Here is a 22,024-nt window from a genome sequence, read left to right as displayed (position 1 = left end):
ACGCCCTTGTTGGACTAATTTGTGTGCTTTCAGATAGGAATGAAAGACTTCTAGCTAGAAGTCTTTCATTATTTTAGTTAGAAATTACCTCAAATTACCTATCTTTCTCAAAATCTATGCTACTTCAGAGGGAACCGTTTCTCACAATGTTTTACACTATCAACAGCTCCCCAATGCTCATTACCAAGTCAGTTTTTAAGTTAATATTTGTTTTGAGTAGTTACCAAACGTGTACCTTCCCTTTAAGCAGCTTTATGAATATGGGCAATGACGGGCTGGGTAAAACTTTATCTTGGAATTTTCCATCCAGAGGTCAGTATCTTCCCTATATCTGCACCAAACTGTTGATAAGGAAAACTTGGTGGTCAGCCCACACAATTTGCCAGCTCTGAGTTTGATATATGAAAAGTGGATGAATATGAAAAAGATAGGCAGTACCAGGATAAGTAAATCTGATAAAGAATTCAATTCTTAGAACGATTTGATGCTAGAGGTAGACATGTATAATCATCAAAGTGCTATCACAATGGCTCCGCAGTATGGCCTCACCAATCACAGTGCTCCGCAGTATGGCCTCATCAATCACACCGCTCCACAATATGGCCTCACCAATCGCAACTCTCCGCAGTATGGCCTCACCAATCACTGCGCTCCGCAGAATGGCCTCACCAATCAAAGCTCTCCGCAGAATGGCCTCACCAATCACAGCCCTCCGCAGTGAAGCTACACCAATCATAGCGCTCCGCAGTATTACCTCACCAATCGCAATTCTCCGCAGTATTACCTCACCAATCGCAACTTTCCGCAGAATGGCCTCACCAATCGCAGCGCTCCGCAGTATTACTTCACCAATCACAGCGCTCCGCAGTATTACTTCACCAATCGCAACTCTCTGCAGTATGGCCTCACCAATCACAGCGCTCCACAATATGGCCTCACCAATCACAGCGCTCCTCAGTACGACCTTACCTAATCAAAGCTCCGCAGTATGGCCTCACCAATCACAGCGCTCTGCAGTGAAACTCCACCAATCAGAGCGCTCTGCAGTGAAACTTCACCAATCAGAACGCTCTGCAGTGAAGCTTCACCAATCACAGCGCTCTGCAGTGAAGCTTCACCAATCACAGCTGTCTGCAGTGAAGCTACACCAATCACAGCGGTCTGCAGTGAAGCTTCACCAATCACAGCGGTCTGCAGTGAAGCTTTAACGATCACAGCGGTCTGCAGTGAAGCTTCACCAATCACAGTGCTCTGCATGCAGTGAAGCTCCACCAATCACAGCGGTCTGCAGTGAAGCTTCACCAATCACAGCGGTCTGCAGTGAAGCTTCACCAATCACAGCGCTCTGCATGCAGTGAAGCTTCACCAATCACAGCGGTCTGCAGTGAAGCTTCACCAATCACACAGTCTGCAGTGAAGCTTCACCAATCACAGCGCTCTGCGTGCAGTGAAGCTCCACCAATTACAGCGGTCTGCAGTGAAGCTTTACCAATAGCAGCGTCCTGCAGTGAAGCTAAACCAATCACAGTGCTCTGCAGTGAAGCTTCACCAATCACAGCACTCTGCAGTAAAGCTTCACCAATCACAGCGCTCTGCAGGTAAGCTTCACCAAACACAGCGGTCTGCATTGAAGCTCCACCAATCACAGCGGTCTGCAGTGAAGCTTCACCAATCACAGCGGTCTGCAGTGAAGCTTCAACGATCACAGCGGTCTGCAGTGAAGCTTCACCAATCACAGTGCTCTGCATGCAGTGAAGCTCCACCAATCACAGCGGTCTGCAGTGAAGCTTCACCAATCACAGCGGTCTGCAGTGAAGCTTCACCAATCACAGCGCTCTGCATGCAGTGAAGCTTCACCAATCACAGCGGTCTGCAGTGAAGCTTCACCAATCACACAGTCTGCTGTGAAGCTTCACCAATCACAGCGCTCTGCATTGAAGCTACACCAATCACAGTGCCCTGCATGCAGTGAAGCTTCACCAAACACAGCGGTCTGCAGTGAAGCTTCACCAATCACAGCGGTCTGCAGTGAAGCTTCACCAATCACAGCGCTCTGCATGCAGTGAAGCTTCAACAATCACAGCTGTCTGCAGTGAAGCTTCACCAATCACAGCGGTTTGCAGTGAAGCTACACCAATCATAGCGGTGTGCAGTGAAGCTTCACCAATAACAGCGCCCTGCAGTGAAGCTACACCAAACACAGCGCTCCGAAGTGAAGTTTACCAACCATAGCTCTACACAGTTATGCTTAACCAATCACAGCGCTCGGCGGTGAAGCAATTCAAGCACTTCAAACATTTAAAAAAGCATCATCACTTTCACGTCAATACCAACAATTATCATTCATTACAAAATCAGAAGAAACAATGTCTCACGATTGAAGTTATTCTCCTTTCACTCGGTTTGTCACGCGCTTCTGAACACTGTCATCGCTGTTGTCTTTTGTCTGCTCAGCAAGTAACATATTTTTTGCTCCGTTGAACATCTTGCGGAACCAGTAGAGATTAAGAATGTCCATTATAAATCCACAAGGAATCCAAGCCACGATAAGCACAGTTGGGAGGGCAGCGACGGCTCTCCCGATGGTCTGATATGCGACAGTGTAGTAGGGTAGAAGGATTGCTAGGCGACACGAGAAGAATACAAATACCATGGTGATTCCATTGATCATATACCATTTGCTGTCTCTGTGACCCAACACGCTCATTAGCCACCTTATGTGAATGGACATAGAAAGAGAATGGTCAAAACAAAACGTAATAATGTTATATTTCTAAGGTAATATGAAACTTACAGTAGAATAAATATTGTAGTTACACTCATTGACTGGTCCTACACGCAAGTCACATGCATGCATATGTGCGGGCGTGCATTTATCTTAGAAACAAATAATTTGTACTTGAAAGAAAATAGTATCAAAGGAGTTGAGTAAAATATCAATACTGATGCAATTGGGGGGGGGGGGAGGTGTTCAGAGATTGATCATATAGGAGTGAGGAGATGTATACAAAGTTTCTATGTAATTTTCCGCATTTAGGCATTTTAATCATTTTGGCTATTTACACCTTAAAGTTTTACTTTAAAGAGTATTTTTTCAGATCCTTAAGTTGTTTGTATTTTTTTTAATGGTTTCATTTAGGCAACAGCTTGTCTGGCCTAATTTTATATGAATTTGTTGTGGGCTTTATTTGGGGAAAATACAAATTTTGTTTTCGTATTAATGCTTTTCATTTCGCTTTGAGGAATGCTTATTCATATTGCGCTATATGTATAAATACTGTTTTATTATTAAATCATTATTAAGAAAGGACTGTTGATGTCTTTCTGTTGTGCTCAGTCATAGTTTGTTTTCTCTTTTACTGCCTGCCCCTTTTTATATCTAGAAAGCTGAGAGTGAGAGGACGTGTGAGGTTCTGCGACATAGCCACCAACCAGTGCAAGTTGCTATAACACGCTATAAAATTGAGAAACCATGGCCTTGAGTGATGATTGGAGATTAAACGAAAGAATTGAGAATGATATTGACTGAAATTGCCAGGACTGTTAGGGAGGCCGTCTTTAACTAACCCCCATTTGCTGCCGTAAACCGCCGGATCCCGGCGACTTTTAACTCAGTGACAGTTACAAAAGGATTGCATAAATCATGAATATGCCAGCGCCCAAGAGGTCATGTTCTGGCCGAAGGGCTCATTAAAACCCCAGTCCCTTGCCAGGGGGATTAACGTCTGAATAAGCAATGCGACAACATAGATTAGTTACAATGTATACAGCGGATTAGGGGTTGTCCAGCGAAGCGAGCAGACATAACAAAGGGTGCAATCAAAGTGTTGTGTCTCAATTTCTAAAGATCTCTGCAGAAAGGTGCCAGTAATTGGCCATTGCCCCAGCCTGTTTGAGTAGACCTCATGCATATTAGTGTGACGTAGTGTAGGGTTGTAACTTGACCTGTAGATAATAAGCTCATTAAAGTGGTGAAAGAAAAACCACCGGGATCCGGGGGTTTACGGCGGCAAATGGGGGTTAGTTTAAGACAGCCTCCCTTACACGGGCTACCTACTGAAGAGTCCATAGAAGACAGGAAAACGTCTGAAGGGCCAGATTGCCAAGAATCTAGATGGACAGAGTGACTGCAACCTAGCCGACAGTGACGGCCAAGAGCCAGAACCAGTATCAGTATCAATTTGCTTTAATTTCTTTCGTCAATTGATTTGTTAAATTTAGCCAAGGTGGAAGATACACCAAAACTGTTAATACTGTTGTAATTTATATCTGAAAGACAGCCACTGCGTTGAAGCGAAATTTAGAGAAGATAAAAGTGTTTTGGTAACGCAAAACCACCTGGACAGGATTGTAAAATAATTTGTGTCAGAAGATTTAATGTGAAAGTTACACATCAGTGAAAGAAAGAAAAAGGGTACTCAGAAAACTGTGACTTCTTAAGGAAGCTGCTCGAATTCAAACGAAGATTGTATTTAACTTATCATTTACTTAATTTTATTTTCATATAATTGCCTGTTAATAATTTTGAATGTAAAATAAAACGGGACAGTTTAAGTGAATAATATAATCAAAGGATTTTGGTTTCAGGACTTATTTCTGTTTGTTTTAGAACTCGATTCCAGATGTATATATTTTTATATTTAATGTTTTCATAAAGAGTTTTATTATATTTGCATTAATTTTTTGTGACTCTTTATTTTGTATGTGAAATTACCAAATAAATAATAATAATAATGATGATGATCTATTTAAGACCGATGCCCTCACACCAACCACTTAATGGTAAAACAATCATGGAGCTACTATCGAAAGCTGCTGGAAGCTTCTAACTAGTAGTTTTTATTACCTTCAATTTTAAGAGTGATAACCAAATGTATAAAATTCCCATTAAAAAAAACTAATGAGAAGCATGCGATTCACACTCACCTATTGTTGACAAAGACCGTGGAACATTCCGCCAGAATTCTAATATTAGTAAAGTAAGTCAACACACCAAAGACCTGCAGGGTTAGGTACAACACAATCTTTGTATTATTGTTATTTCTTTTGTGAAAGATCGCCTCACTGATTTGGGCTATCCACCCAAATTAACTAATACCAGGGGCACGTTGCAACCCTCCTGGGTCCATTGATTACCCTCATCGCGGTCCATCGGGATGTAGTCATGGTTATCATGACATCCACTAGGAGCCTGACTGGAAGAGCAGAATGAATTACTGTTCCAACTTTTTTATGGAGCAGTTATGGTTAAGTGCCTCGCTTAAGGGCACATGCGTCATTGGGAATCAAACCCACACCCTGCTGCTGTTCATACTAGAGTTTAGTTCCGGTTAACTAGACCACTCGGCTACAATGCATGTGACCTTCCCCTTGTTATGTCATTTTAAGCAAGTGTATAATAGGCAGCAAATGTGTGCTAAATATAGAGAAATCAATCTTTGTGCTAAGTATGGAGAAATCAAACTGTGTGCTAAGTGTGTAGATATCAAACTGTTTGCTAAATAGAAATCAAACTTAGCAAGAAAAGGACCCAGTGTCATAGAGCAGCATGAGCTGAAAACAATGCTTAAAGTTTTCTGCGAAGCAAAAATAAACGGGATGCTTCTAACATGACAGATGCAAAAAGGAAACTCTATTGTGTTTCTCATCTTACATACTTGTACAAGTAGTTTTGCTCGACCAAAAGTTTCTAAAACTAATTTCCTGCTTCAAATGCTACATGTATAGGAATTTAAAGGAACATTACAGAATTGGTTTTGCTAGCAAAAAAATTGCGGACAGTGTGAGCACCATACAGATCGGTCCAGCTACAATTACTCCATCTTCAACCATCAAGAACCTTGGTGTCACTTTCGATACAGCCATGACCATGTCAGATCACGTTACATTGCTGTGCAAATCTATTTACTTTCTTCTGTGGAACTTGGCGAGAATTCGCAGGTTTCTGGACTGTGACGCTTGTACGGGCTCATGTATTTTTAAAGCTGGACTATGCTAATGCACTCCTTTCGGGATCCAAGAACAAATATGTGTATCGTCTGCAGCGCCTACAAAATCGGGCAGACCGCATTGTATTCCAGGTTCCACGTCGTCATTCCACATCTCCTCTGTTAAACTCTCTACACTGGTTGCCAATTGACAAAAGGATCAAGTTCAAAATACTACTCTACATCTACAAAGCTCTGAATGATCTGTCGCCTGTCTACCTGAAAGACAGCATTGCCACCCGTGTACCAACTAGGGAAGGCCCGCGATCGAGCCGGGACATTACACGTCTTTCCATTCCAAAGAGGCGATGGACCATTCAGTGTTTTCACGCCAACTCTCTGAAACAAAATACCGCATACCTCAAGGTCCTCTCCACCAGTTTTAGCTTTCAAACGCAACCTCAAAACTTATTTATTCTTGTGTATTATATTTGCCATTGCTTGTGTGTAAAGCGCATTGATCATTTTTTTTAATTTCGCTACAAAAGAGCTGGTTTTATTAATTATGTAATCCACCATAAAAATTATACATAAACTGACAAATCTGTGGCAGTTTGAGATCGTTCGGCCATCTGGGTCACGAGAGAATAGTGAAAAACCGATTACAATTTTTGCATTGCATCGTAGCAAAACAAATAAATAAAATGCTCACCGAGCGATAACCCCCGAACGCAAAATTAGATTATTCACATTGTATTTCTCATCAAATACAAAATTTCAGACAGAAATATTTCAAGGGATGTTTTCTACTATTATCTTCAATAGACCGTGTAAGTTTTATGTTAATCTGTGATCTTCAAGATTTGTATTTCTTACCAATTCTGTAACGCTCCTTTAAGCTTGGTTGGCATATCTAGCATTTAACATCACAATAATGAATTTGAAGCCAAGAACTGTCAGAAAAGCAATTTAATCACTGTTCTAGCCTAGAACCCATAAGGAGAGAAGACAAAGAAGGATGTTTCAGGTCTAGATGTGAGAGGAAAACCCCAGAGCACTATTCCAAGGAAAATCCTTGAACCCCGATCCTTGTAGTTACCCGCATGGGATTCGAACCGTGGTCTTACAGATGGAAGGAGAGGAAAGATACCACTGAGCAGTTTGCAAATATGCATGGCCTAGTTCAACTTATTCAAGAACCAACTCACATCCATCAAGAACTCACCTCCTGAAACAAGATCAAGCATGGAAATAGCTGCTGCTAAACAACTACACCTGTACAAGAAGACTTGGAATGGATAAACAACTGAGGTCAGACTGTGGAAAGTTGAATTTGAGCCTACCAAGAGTCAGTGTCTCACTGTGTCCAACATGAAGGACATCCAAATCATCCACCTATCATGTTCCAAGGCCAGGTTGTCAATGACAAGCCGGAGATGAAACTTCTTGGGGTTACTTTCTCTTGCAAACTGGAATGGAAGATACATCTTAAAAATATCACCCGCACTGCTGTCACCGTACTTCAATGCTGCGGAGATTGGGTCCAGTTTTCAGCAAGGCTGGTCTTGTTACCATCTAGAAGACGTACACCAGAAGCAAGATGGAGTATGCACCTCTAGCCTGGTTTGGAGCTAGCACAGTCCAACTTTCGGCTCTTGATAAAATCCAAAGGAGAGCATGTCGCCTGATAGGATTAAGCCAGGAAGGGCAACTGAGGCATAATCTTAGCAGTTTATCCCATCAAAGAAATATTGCAGCAGCCTCCTGTTTATATGTAGGATGCAGTGCATCAAGTGCCGCACCTTGCTGAAATCGCTAGTCCCACCTGTAAGGCAGCCCGCAGCTCAACTAACCAGGCAATCTCTACTACTCAACAGATTTATGCTCCCGGTCCCTCAGGGTATGACTGCAGCAAGAACTGTACAAAGTTTTGACAGGGCTTTCCTAGCTGTGAAGATCTGAAACAGCCTAAGACACTGAAAACATTTGGTAATTGTCAAAGACCAGTCTTTTCACTTCATGGAGTAGCTTCACAATAAAAAACTGCCTAAACTCAAATGTTCAAAGTTCAGCAAAAATCTAGATATCCACTCTCACTTCACTAGGCAGTCTACTGATTTTCATCAACCATAATGCTCTTACCATACTAACTAAACAAAGTGTCATGCATAAAGGGCCTAAGCTGTGGAATTCCTTGAATACCTCTTTCAAAAAAATACAGAGTTTATTCTTATTTAAGCGGAAACTAAAAACTAATATGATCACTATGATATAATGTAAATTATACCACTTTTCTTTGTGTGGTAAAAATAAAGAAATGAATGAATGAATGAATGGTGTATCCCAACATGCATTGTAAGCATAACATAACAAGCCTGTGAAAATTTGAGCTCAATTGTTGGACAACTTTGTGTGCTTTCAGACAGGAATAAGACTTCTGGCTAGAAGTATTTTATTATTTTAGTGAGAAGTTACCTCTTTCTCAAAATCTTTGCTAATTCAGAGGGAGCCTTTTCTCAACAGCTCTCCGATGCTCGTTACCAAGTCAGTTTTTAGGTTCATACTTGTTTTGAGTAATTACCAAACGTGTACCTTCCCTTTAAGTATTGTCTTGTTTTACAGTAACTATGATTGCAGTTTGATGCTAATTGTTGTATCTCTCATCACTTTCCAGTGAGTGAGGCATAGTCCAATAACCATTATTGGGTCATTCCATGTCAAATCAACCAGTGGTCCCCAGGTGACCCCCTCAGATTTTGATGAAACTTCATCAGAATGATTGGATGTGGCTCAAATGAACACATACAAAAAAGCTAAGTCATACTCCATGTCGTTTTCGAGATATGATCCATTGAAATTTGGTCGAGGCGGCCATTTTGTGCGCGCACGAGACGCGAAATGTTACTTTTTGCCAAATGTCATGAATCTGCACTCAATTTAAATGTATCTCCTCAAATTTTCTAGGTATGGTCACCCAAATTAGGCACTTTAATCAGCCGAAAATATTTTTTGTGATAATTGGGGTAACCCTGTGCCCACATGAGGGGTCAAATGAATCCTATATTCCCTAAGTATTATCTATGGGTGCATGTCTTTACCCATAAGCAATTATAAGCTCACCAATGCATTCATTCAGAAATAGCATGGGCCCAAAGTTGGTTCCAGCCAGAAAAAGGTCAAAAAGACCTCGCCCATCTTGACCCCGTTTGACCCCGCGATCAATTGAAACATTTTTTACAATTGATACCAGTTAAAAATTATATATATTATGTCTACTCATACACCAATTTTCAGCTTTGGCACTCAACTCCTTCATGGTGTGGTGGCAATTTGAATATTATATGTTTTTGGCACATTTTAATGTATCATACAGTATACATGTACATGTACATTCATGTACACATGTACAATACATGGTAAAACATCTTTGAAGCTTGTGTAACTTATTTTTTTCTGGCTAGCAAAAAAGTAAGTTTATTTTTGTTATTGTCTTTAGAAATGGGTTGATGATGCATGTTTTCAACTGCAATAAATAATTTAAGGCAGGTACCTCGAAGTGCTGCAAAATTCTCCCATAACACACACAAAATATTGGAACCATACCCCAGTATGGAACCATACCCCAGTGTACCGTGTGTAGTTTCACTTGAAACATGGATCAAACAACACAATACAAATTAAATCTGCCAGTACTTAACACTCACTATCTGTCATATTCTTCTCTGGTTTTAACCCAACCCCAGTCCCCTTTGTTTCCTCCATGCTATGTTTATGCTGGTTAAACTTTCCAATCACATGGTCACCTCATTTGCATATTAAACGCTGGTATTACTTTCCATACACTACTTTTTTAGAACAATACTTCTCTAATGTGTATCACATGCAAACACTACTTTCTCAAACAAAATATGTACTTGTGTATCACGCAGACACCACAAATACCAATGCATTGATGTTACTTTTTGCTAGCCAGAAAAAATAAGTTACACAAGCTTCAAACATATATTACCATGTATTGTATGTGTACATGAATGTACATGTACATGTATACTGTATGATATTACATTAAAATGTGCCAAAAACATATAATATTCAAATTGCCACCACACCATGAAGGAGTTGAGTGCCAAAGCTGAAATTTGGTGTATAAGTAGATATAAGTCATATGTTTAACTGGTGTCAATTTCAAAACATGTTTTAATTGATCGCGGGGTCAACCTGGGTCAAGAGGGGCGGGGTCTTTTTGAACTTTTTCTGGCTGGAACCAACTTTGGGCCCATGCTATTTCTAAATCAATGCATTTGTGAACTTATAATTGCTTATGGGTAAAGACATGCACCCATAGATAATACCTTTGGAATATAGGATTCATTTGACCTCTCATGTGGGCACAGGTTGACCCAAATTATCACAAAAAACATTTTCGGCTGATTAAAGTGCCTACTTTAGGTGACCATAACTAGAAAATTAAAGGAGATACATCTAAATTGAGTGCAGATTCATGAAATTTGGCAAGAAGTAAGATTGATGACCAAATTTGAGCTCTCTACCTGGTACAATAATTAAACTATGAGCTTTCAAAGTCGGAAATTATCAAAAAAAAATCACTTTTCGTGTCCCGCACGAGCACAAAATTGCCGCCTCGACCAAATTTCAATGGGTCATATCTCCCAAACGACATGGAGTACATGTATGACTTAGCTTTTTTGTATGTGTTCATTTGAGCCACATTCAATCATTCTGATGAAGTTTCATCAAAATCTGAGGGGGTCACCTGGGAACTTTTCTGAAAACTGGTTGATTTGACACGGAATGACCCCATTTCCTTTCTTTTTTTCTTGATTTTCATCGTAGGATGGTCTGTTGAAATAAGCACTAAGCTATCCCTATGGTATGTTAAGCTTGTTTTTCAGGGGGTTCTCCTTAAAATAAATAAAATAAAAAAATAAATGCCAGCCTAACTGCTTAGATGGTAAATACAGCGTATTTTCACTGGCACCAGGTGCCATCTAGAATCCTGATTCATGAACAGAATAAATTGTTCTACTTACCACATTGTTTAAGAATGGATAAAGAACAGCAATATGGTGAAGGAAGTAGATCCAGGATTCTCTCAGAGGAAACCACATGATCATGGCTATCAGATCTGGGGGGAAAAAATTCAATTGACATTTAAAACTCTGACAATATCATCAAATTCAAGCACAACCTCTATTCTAACCACCCCAAACCCCCTGCTCTTGTGCTCTTTCAAAGTTTGGTGGTAGCGTTTTAAATAGGGTCAACAATCTGACGCGGTTTAGCGTCAACATGACGAATAATTCATAAATGGATGAACTACCTTGAAAATAGTTTCATGCAGAAACTTTTCTCAGATTGAATTTGTTTTTATCCCTTTTTTAAAAGGCACATCCCTTATAAGGGAATTGTTTCTAAAACAATTTGATATGTTATACACTACCAACCATGTGTCAACAGCTGAAGTGAATTGTTTCTAAAACAATTTGATATGTTATACACTACCAACCATGTGCCAACAGCTGAAGTGAATTGTTTCTAAAACAATTTGATATGTTATACACTACCAACCATGTGTCAACAGCTGAAGTGAATTGTTTCTAAAACAATTTGATATGTTATACACTACCAACCATGTGCCAACAGCTGAAGTGCTTCTTACTAAGTCAGTTTAGCCCTATATGGTCATTAATTTAAAAGGCACATCCCTTATAAGGGAATTGTTTCTAAAACAATTTGATATGTTATACACTACCAACCATGTGCCAACAGCTGAAGTGCTTCTTACCAAGTCACTTTAGCCCTATATGGTCATTAATTTGTGAAGTAATAACCGAAGGTATAAAAGTGAACATCTGTTGCAACTGATGCCTAGTTCAGTTTGAATTTGAACCATCAAGTGTTACTGTACCTGCCATCATGTAACCAGAAATAATACACACATTGATTCTTGACAAGTCACTGGTACCCCTGAATTTAAGAAAAGAAAAGCAAAATAAACCACAAAAATGTTGGAAGTCACAAGTGCCTGTAATACAGATGGTTAAAAGTCACTAATAAATGTACTAAATATATCTACAAGAAATGAACAAGTTATTTTATTATACAATGCATATTTAGAAACTTAAGTAGGAAATTGTATTGAGTACAAGAGTGTTTATAGGCTTTTGCAGAACATAAAATCTCACTAATTTTCAAAAGCAAAATACAAGAATTATGAAGAATATCATGCCTGTAAAACAAAAAGACAAATCTACTCCAAACAAAAGACCAGGGTTAAAAAAATATGAAGACAATTTAGAATGCCATCGCAAGAGTCAACTAAAAACAAAGTACAAAAAACAGCTTCAGATTTGATGTACAGTGCTTTAAAAAATACATGAAAATGCTGACAGGCTTGAATTAAACAGAGGACACGGCTTCAATTGCCGTGGTCTTAACCTCAGTGACGTTTTACAAAAGTTTCCAATACACTTTTAAATTTTAAACAGAAGTGCCCTTTGCAAAATGAAGATGGCCTTGCCCTCTCCAAGATAAACTTCTAAGCCTGTACAAAGGGCCTATATGTAGTTCATATATGCATCAGCAGTAATCTATAAAGTTTATAATCCACTATTTACTCTAAATAAATAGACTTGTTAGCATTTTGTATTTTGTAAGTTTGACCAGGATTAAAATAGAGGACAACTCGTGAACTGTAAATAGAATGGTTCGAAACACCCACTGGTCCAGCAGCTGATTTCACGAAATGCTAGAATTAATCCTATATCGTGTTAAGACGAGTAACTCGTCCTAACTTAGGATTAATCTTAAGGTCTGCATGCTACAATGTAGGGTTTGGATGCGCCTAAGATTAATCCTAAGTTACATGTAGGAAGAGTTGGTGAAATTGATGGCAATACATACATGTTGGCACTTTGCCAATAACCATAGCACTCTAACAAGCAATCTAACGTTTAACAATCACAATGAAGCCCTTTCTTTTCCAATGTGAACCAAAAACCATCGATCTATTTAGGCACCAGTTGATTGTCCCAAACGTTGCATGCGATTTTATGACAAACTTTCACACGATCACGTTCACGTTCCAATTGTCTCTCGTTTATGTGAGATCGCATTTTTGTTTTATTTGGCAGTTCGCTGGTAATCTGTGAGTGTCCCCATTCATGTCAATAGTGTACTGATTGTGTTAGGCTATCACCATTCGCTTTCTTGGCGCGTGATTATTATTATTTTTTTTGACATCTCATCCTGACTCCAAAGAAGAATGGATGGAAAAAGCTAAATTCAAGCTTTCTTGATCAGTAGCTTCGTGGTCATAGCATGACAATTTTAAGGACAGCAATTTAAACTTATTGTCGAAATCAACATTTGTTCCATTGACACCATTTTGAGTAAAAGAACGACCATCGACCAGGTGATGACGTGTACTGCAATCGTTGCACAATGCTTGGGATTTTTGTTATCATGCCGTGTGTCATTTTAACATAACTGATCTCGGCAATACTTAGAGGTCGTGATCCCCATTGTTTATAACAGGGGTCTATGGTGATTTTATCACACAGATTCATTTGAAGCGACGCATATCTGAGATTTTTTATTGATGTTATTTTGTTTGCAACGACCATCATTTGGAGAGCTCATGTGAAACAGGCTGTACACTACATGTACCTTTGAAGTTTAGTACTTGAGCTTTTTTCCTGTTTTTAGACCAATTATTATTTCATCTATTAAAATGCAAAAAATAGGCAGGATACCAGTCACAGATTGATGCCAAACACAATTTTGGCTGGTAACCATATTTAAGTGAGCACTTATAAGATTGCTTTGCTTCTCTACTGTTCGTGCTTAAAAAGCAGCTTTATGAAATCGGGGAAGTGGTTAAAAGCTTTTGCAAAGTTTAACAACTTAGAAAGAAACATGGGGCGGAGTCTCCTCCTGGGTTAACATTACTTCTGGTGTACCTCAAGGCAATGTATTAGGGCCGTTATTGTTTAATCTTTCTGTTTATGACATATCTCATCCAATTTCCTTCAGTTGTGTGTTGTTTGCAGATAAAATACTTTTGTACCGCACAATAGAAAACGCCAATGACGAACATGTGCTTCAATAAGGGAATCGCTGTGTGGTGAAGAGGTTTTCAACTAGTATTTTAAACCCAACGAGGCCTGGTTCTTGATCATTTTACCGAGACGATGTCGAGGTAAATTATAAAGAACCAGGCCTCGGCGGGTTTAAACAGCTAGTTGAGAACTGATTCAACACACTTTGATTCCCATTCATAAATACCTTTTCGGTCAAAAAACATCAACACTTTTTGGTCAAAAAGTAAACTAAATGCAAAAAATATAGTTGTTCAATAATTTCTTTCAACACAACACCCCTCCAGCTATGAAATGGTAAGGCCCTCGGGTAAACAACTCCTTATTTAAGGAGATTGCTGTGCGCGTCGCACGTATCTCGTGATGTGGTACAACTGTTCCAGCCGTTGCTCTCGACCAATAGGAATGAAGAAACTGTGTTATAAGCACAGGTGCAAGCACACGTGTGTTATAACACTTTTTACTGGTGTTATATCATCCGTTCAAACAACCCCTCGTGATGTCCTCTCGACCAATCAGAATGGATTTATACTGTCTTAGGTATTTATGAATGCGACTTAGATAAGCTTACAGACTGGTCCGATGTCAATGAAATCACATTCAACGTTAGTAAAACCAAGGTCCTGCATATCACAAGATGCAGGAACCTTGTTGACCCAATATTGTACAACAGTGTACTCTTCCAATAGACCATACCAAGTTACATCAGTAGGACTTACACTCAATTCCAAACTCTCATGGCTCATACCTCCTCAGTAGTTGCTAGAGCCAACCGCATGTTAGGTTTCATCAGATTAGTTGCTAGGGGGTCCTCCACTAACGCAATTTTCTCTCTGTATAAATTTGTCGTTCCCCCAATTTTAGAGTATGCTCTCCCAACATTGCATCCTTCTTAAAATACGATATCGCAACAAAATCAGCTTGAAAGGGTCCAAAGAACTGCCACCCAGCTTGCTCTTAAACAAAGGCGCGGAGTTATGTCTTGTGAGGACAGATTGCAGACGTAATTATTTGCTGATCAGTGCCTTTGTGTTCAAAGTTTTACATGGCACAGCTCATTGCGAATCCATTCTTACCGGGGTTTTCACTAATCCTCATCATCTTGAATCACTCACATTCCGCTATCTTTCCGCTCGTACCGACTCATTGTTCCATTCACCCTCCCATCGAGTTCCCAGATTTTGGGACACTATACCACCCGTCATTCGTGAAGCTGCTGTAATTTGTCCTCTTATGACATTGATCCGCCTCCTTAAGGGTCATTGTTTAAACCACACATATGAATAGATATTTAATTTGTTTGCATGCAGGTCGTGAACAATCCCCAGTTTGGTTTCCCTTCCCTATTGTCGTTTCTGAGTTCATTGTGTTTGTTGGTCATACATGGGGCAGCATGCTTCCGAGCAACAGTAATTTGGTTTACTTTTGTTACCCCTGACCTGCATGATTTGTCTGTGTTTTCTATATCCCTTCTGGTTGTCATTCCCATTTGGTTTTGCTCTCCTCATGCATGTTTTTTTTTCGTATTCAATTTATTTATTTATTTAATTGTGTTTAATAGTTTATTTAATTTAGTACTTATTTTCCTTATTTCTGTTTTTTATAACTGTTTTTGTTCTGTTGAAATGTACAGTCTTGTGCTATTGTAACTTTGGTTTGTTTGTATCGGTCGAATAAAAAAAAAATAATAATGATAAACTATAAGACCTATTGAAATGGAGATTTTTTTTTTAAACTCAAGGTACCCCAACGAATCATCGCTACTTACCATAAAGTATCTTCAGAAATCTTGTTATCGTTGATTAAATTGTACACACTGATTATACTAACTATGGAAGCGTGGAACATGGATACCATTCTGTGAAAAAAGGGGAGAGGGCAAATAAAGTATTACAAAAATGCATTCAACATCAGAGGCATTACAGATCAACCTAAATATTATAACTAATCCCTTTTTTGGCTAAATAGACATCGTAAATAACGGTGTATTACTATTTTACGCTCAAATCATTGCATTTGGTAATAAATAAATCAAGTCAAATATGCACCTTGACGAATTTTAGCGATCATCCTATGGTCTACGTAGGAGAGTTGACTGTTGAGCAACAACGCGCTGAAGCGTTCATCTCAAACAATTGACAGTGTATTGGTCAGACAGTAGTCAAGTAGTCAAGTCAATCAACTGATATTACTCTGATGTACCTTGTGTTCCAGTCGCCCTGTTCATATGGTGACAGTTTATTATACGCTGGTACATACTTCGCTGACAGAAATGGACTCATAACAAACACCATAAAACAGCTGACAATAAAACTTGCAAAAACCACTGGTAGGTATTTAGCTGTGGCCTCGTCCAAGAAGTCTTGGCTGGCATGGCTTGAAGTAGTAGTAAGAGTAGCATTCGTGATGTCCATGTTGACTGATGACAGACTCTATGTTAATCAGGTACATGTATGTAATACAGTGTGACCACTCACTCTGCAATTGTGTAAAGAGCAAACATTCTTTAAAACTTGTAGGCCTATTTGGGTAGAAATTGAAAACCTTCTTTCTTTTATCATTATTTTCCATAGTCTGAAATCGTAAAGAAGAAAAACATTATAATTTTTGGGTAAATAAAATAAATTGGGCCAAACAAGAACAATATGACTGAAAACAAGTAGAAAAGAAACAATAGGGCCTACCGAAAAACAAACACTTTTAGTGTTACATCACAAAGCGACACTAAAAACACAGGTTGTTACAAATAAAACACCAATGACCATTTAACCTGGCTTCACCTTTTTAACAAAAGAAACACTACAAAGCTCGAAAACATGAAATCTAACACTGAATGGAAATTGCAATACATGTACAATAAATATTTGATTATAATTTTATAGAAGAATTACTCCCAGTCAAACATGAACTCATGATCAGGAGCTGAATTTAAATTGTGAACTCAGAAAACAAAGGGACACAAGATTTCTAAAAACATCGGAATTTTTAACTTCTTAAATCACATGAATCAGGTAAATATTACAAATATTTATTGACACTGATGCCCACTAAATTGAATTCTACTTGTGTAGTAAAATTTGGATTGTATTATTAGCGATTGTAACTAAGCTATACACAGGACGTCCAGTTCATGCAGTACAGTACAGTAGCATTGCTAAATAAATTACAGCCTAGATTTTTCATATTTTTATCTAATACTGAGGAAGCTGAAATTTAACATTATTCATTGCAGCCGAAACTATCAGAAGGGTGAAGTGAAAAATGTTTATTTTGATCCCTTGATGACAACATTTTGTGAACAAAACATTGATATTGGCGTCTCATATAGACACTTCCTCAACTGACTTGTAAAAACTTGCATTGATCTACCACACATACGCACTACCACATATACGCACTACCAGTAGTATCGCCCACCCCCACGACCTCAATTTATTACCGACCAGACGAACTCACTACAGTTCAGCAGTCACTACTACGTATCCTGGTGTCAATGTTTTCAGTTGGATAAAAGGAAAATTGAAAAACTGTTGTTTTTTTTTAATCATCTATCCAACCTTTTTTACAATGACACTTACACTTCATCGTGTGTTGAAAACTTAAAAGTTTTGTTTTTCTGTTGCGAGAGATAATCAACTATCTAGCCAATCCATGTGCGACATGTACGACAACATGTTTTCAAACCTTTTATTGATTGGTATTTTAACAAATATTCAGAAGCTACATGTAGTATGGGGTAATTGCGATTTTATAACGTAACCCTCCTCCCGATGGCCGTTGGGAGGAGGGTATCATTATCGCAACTACCCAACCCCTTGATGCACTTAAACACTTAAATTCAAAACAATCTGTTTTTCCCCCATTTCAGACCAGCAATGTTTGGTTTCAGGAGTAAGAAACCAACTTTTTTTTCCCCATTTTTACATTAAATATGTAATTTTTTCCGCAATCTAGCAGATGATAATTTTGTTTTGAAATTTAAAGGGGGGTTGATCTGTTTCTTAGAGCATGTACAGTTTTTAGACTCATTGTAAATTTGATTGTTAATATTAATGCACTAGTGATTTATGCCAAAACTAAATCATTTTACAAATATTTAAGAATAACATACACGTACGACAGGAAACTTTATTCTCAGCATGATTAAGCCTGACGAAAATACAGCCTGTGCTGTGTGTACAGCAGAGCTTCTGTCATCGGTGGAGCTTTGTCAGTCTCACGGTATAAAAGATTAACGGGAATCAAAGCTTGGGTTCGAAAACATGTGAGGGTCGATGTAGCATCATATATTATCAACCCTCATGTTTGAAACCCCAACTTTGATTCCCATTTACCGCGGGACTGTGCAAACTCCACCGATGACAGAAGCTCTGCTGTGAATGCCGTTTACTCATGGTTTGTATATTTGTCAGGCTTAATTAACTTAACTGGTCTGAAATTGGGGGAAAACAGATTGTTTTGAAGTGTTTGTGCTTCAAGGGGGTCAAGGTGTTTATTGTCATGGACTCATGCCTTCCCTTGCCCTTGCGATATCTCCGGATTCTAACCAACTTGGGACAAAAATGTTATTATATTTGTTTAATAAATAGTAGTAATTGAATGAGCTTTTTTATATATTTTGCACGCCATACATGTTACTAGCTTCTGAATATTCAATAGAATACCAACCAATGAAAGGTTTTAAAACATATATAAAAAAAATTACGTCGCTCATTGTTGTACATTATAATATAACGCATTTTTTATTGGCACTGCCAGTGCCACTGTAAAGAGTGGATTAATTATCTCTCGCAACAGAAAAACAAACTTTTAAGATTTCAACACTCGACAAAGTGCAAGTGTCATTGTAAAAAAGTTGGACAGATGATTTTAAAAAAAATCGTTTAGTTTTTGATTGTGGACAATTTTCCTGTTATCCTACTGAAAACACATGACACCAGGATAATTATAATTACCCTACGCCGGAGGCTTCTATCCTCTTCTATAACAAATTTTCACGGTATTATGCCTTTTTCTTTGAATTGGGAAAAAAATAATGATGCCACATCAACCAATGCCCTAATTATCTTCGTTTGTTAATATGAAGTATGCAAACATATATTAAAACTTGATGGACATTGAAATGTTCACACCACACACCGATCTTTGATGACTTCAACAGGCCCCATTTGTTTTGAGTTTTTCCTGTTTTCTCGGCAAACTTGAAAGTATGGTTTCCCGGTGAAGCCATACATGGAAGAAACATCTACAGTGACTACAAGTGTTCTTTGAGACTCTGTGTATGACTCTATAGCAAGCAGTTGTCTTCATTTTATTAAAATATTTGCCACGGTAACTTGGAAAAAAAAAAAAAAAGTGTGAGTAATTACTAGCTTTCAAATCTGATGTTTATTTTTATTGTTATTTTTTTATTTTCTTAAAATTTATAATAAAGCGTATAATTAAACAGTGATAAAAAATTAATTGAATCAACAAGCTGATGTTTAAATTTTTATATTAATAATAGTATTGATATTTTTTAGGGTTAAAAAGTAAAATCTAAACAAATATTAGAAAATGATATAAGGCACATGGCTTCTTTATTTAAGCCTACTGTATTTTTTTGTCCAGAATGCTCACCAAAATATTCAGTCACATTATTTGATCATCATGAATTGACATAGTGTTTGATGAAACTCTTTCGGTGGGCAAATAATTGTATGGCCTCAACATTATGACATATTTTTGTACCTTGTAGAAATGCCTAAAATACCAAACTTTTTGCATTTACATTACAAGTGCAAATAAGTAATATTATAAATATAATAATACGTGTTGCAGTGTTTCTAAGTTTTGGTCAATGCCATGGAGAGGGGACTCTTTGCTTGCCAAAACAAACCACACAGCAAGAAAAAAACACACAATTTTTATCTAGGGACTGTTTAGATCGCGCACAGAGAGGTAAAAGATTTGCCACGACTTTAGGGACACCTCGAAAACAAGACCTCCTACGATACGATACACTCTAGTGTAGCTAGTACTTAGTAGTACTAGTACAAGGTACTACGAACGACCATACGACTGACATGTAGCCAAACTTCTTGTTGAAAACTTACGATAAATCGAACTAACAGGCACACTACAATGACTACTGTGTTCACATACCTCTTAGCTTGCCCTGGGCGATTGGACTGTTCAAATAAAGAACCACAAGAAAAGTTATTTCAAACAATCTGTTTTCAACTTCTTCCGAGTTGCTTTTCTCGCTACCCTCTAAGCGCGGCCATTTTAGAATAACGTCATCGGCGGCCGGCCAAAAATAAGGAGGTTGGGCGGAGCCGAGAGGTTGTGAACACAACTCAACGGCTGTTTTATGTTTGGAGAAGCGTGGGGCACGGTCCTTTGATCACAAGGATCACCTTGCCTTGGATCGGTCGAGTTCGTGGTCTTTGAAAAGCGTTTGTAACCGTTTGTTATAAAATGCATATGGTTAGAAAGATGTTTTAAAATAAGAATGATCCACACACATTTGCCTCGAAATTGCGTGAGTTTCCTTTTACTTTGCGAACTAACAGTCGCCGGCCATTCGGAGTCAAAAGTTTGACTCCCATAAGTGACCGACCATGTTTGTCGACGAGAAACGTAAACCACGCAATTTCAAGTGGATACTTGTGTGGATCATTGTATTCTACTTTTACAATAATTTTTCTAACCGTTAGCGGCATTTTATAACAAACGGTTTAAACGCTTTTCAAAGACCAACTCCACCGATCCAATTTATAATATTATCGGGGTCGAAATATGCATCGTCCATCATAAAATCGATCATAAAGGAAACTTCCTTCAAAACACTCAAGAACAACTCAAAAGCCATCTCTCCTGATTCAGCAGCATCTCCTTCTATTTTGTTTTTTTAATTAGTCCTAGTTGTAGCTTTGTGAGGGTTCCTGTGCCAGGAGTGTCACTGTGACAGACATGGCGAATTATAAAGTTTCCTTTATTATTAATATTAAAGAACTAAGGTAGGAATTAAACTTAATGGATGTAAAAAGCATGGGGCGGGGCAGGCCCGGGGATGGGGGAAGAGAATGGATGGGTGTAGTATTGAGTTTATCAGAAAGCACTGTGAACGGGATTATAGTTCGGGCAACATACAATTACAAAGTAATATCAAACCCGAATACACAAAATGACCATTAATTGTATATTTCCCACAACCACATTAATATTTATTTACAGGCCTCCCTATACAAAATATTTAGATAATGCCTATCACTTAGTTTCCATTTGATAAGCAAGGTAAACTACTTAACCTCGCTATTATTTTATTCATAGGGCCCGGTTAGCTGAGTTGTCGATAGACAAGTCTACATTATTTATCTGAACACTTGTTCATCATTATTCCCCTACTCGGACTTTACGATCATCTCAACAGTCACTGCTTTCTGCTACTAGAGCTTCTTCCATTTTTTATGGCCACAGATCCTTTTCTTACGCCGCACCGTTTCTTTGGAATAGTCTTCCTGTGCATATTCGCCAAGCTAATACTTTACAATGTTTTAAGTCCTTTATGAAAACTCATTAATTTGTTTAAAGCTTCTTTTTTGTAATTTTGCCTATTTGTATCTTGTATCTTTCTCTAATTGTTTATTTTATTGTTTCTTTAATGCGCTTAGAGGCTTTTGCATTAGGCGCTTTACAAATGTCTTATTATTATTATTATTATTACATATTATCACAGAGATAACAGAAACTGCATTTTCAATACCAGCACGGCATTCATTCAGTGCATTCATCATCGCGTCGGGCCTTCAAACAGAAACACAAGTGATATGCCAGGTGGACTGTTGTTCTTTGACAACTGCCAGTGGACATTCAGCTAGATAGTATATTGCGTAACATGCTTATCGCGCCTCAGTTTCGGAGTGATCCTTGAGTCCGTTTTGATTGTAAAATTAATAATTGAAACTTAAAGGAACGTTACAGAATTGGTTTTAC

The 22,024-nt window shown here is 38.4% G+C and overlaps 2 protein-coding genes across 2 annotated transcripts; one reads left to right on the top strand and one right to left on the bottom strand.

The window, feature by feature from the left end:
• The first annotated feature begins 539 nt into the window (after nucleotides 1-539).
• Nucleotides 540-1,208, top strand: LOC117297817. Its single transcript, XM_033780964.1, has one exon. The coding sequence runs from the start codon at nucleotides 540-542 to the stop codon at nucleotides 1,206-1,208; it is 669 nt and encodes a 222-aa protein (XP_033636855.1).
• Nucleotides 1,209-2,368: 1,160 nt separating this feature from the next.
• On the bottom strand, nucleotides 2,369-20,303 carry LOC117297969 (TLC domain-containing protein 4-like). Its single transcript, XM_033781169.1, has 7 exons — nucleotides 20,192-20,303; nucleotides 16,250-16,525; nucleotides 15,816-15,905; nucleotides 11,857-11,915; nucleotides 10,979-11,073; nucleotides 4,927-5,000; nucleotides 2,369-2,714 (listed from the first exon to the last, which is right to left on the bottom strand). Exons 2-7 carry the CDS (start codon nucleotides 16,459-16,461, stop codon nucleotides 2,384-2,386), a joined length of 861 nt encoding a protein of 286 aa, XP_033637060.1. The 5' UTR covers nucleotides 16,462-16,525; nucleotides 20,192-20,303; the 3' UTR covers nucleotides 2,369-2,383.
• Between the last annotated feature and the right edge of the window lie 1,721 nt (nucleotides 20,304-22,024).

Source organism: Asterias rubens, chromosome 12 (genome assembly GCF_902459465.1).
Source record: "Asterias rubens chromosome 12, eAstRub1.3, whole genome shotgun sequence".
In the NCBI taxonomy this organism is placed as follows: Eukaryota; Metazoa; Echinodermata; class Asteroidea; order Forcipulatida; family Asteriidae; genus Asterias; species Asterias rubens.
Note: the sequence above shows the minus strand (reverse complement) of the source record. Positions and strands in the feature narration are given on the sequence as shown.

Excerpts from the sequence above, each read along its gene's own strand:
- LOC117297817 (XM_033780964.1), top strand. The coding sequence starts at position 540 with ATGGCCTCACCAATCACAGTGCTCCGCAGTATGGCCTCATCAATCACA.
- LOC117297969 (XM_033781169.1), bottom strand. The coding sequence starts at position 16,461 with ATGGACATCACGAATGCTACTCTTACTACTACTTCAAGCCATGCCAGC. Across the intron at positions 15,906-16,249 it reads CAGGGCGACTGGAACACAAG|AATGGTATCCATGTTCCACG; the intron begins GTACATCAGAGT and ends CTTTTTTCACAG. Across the intron at positions 11,916-15,815 it reads ATTTCTGAAGATACTTTATG|GGGTACCAGTGACTTGTCAA; the intron begins GTAAGTAGCGAT and ends TCTTAAATTCAG.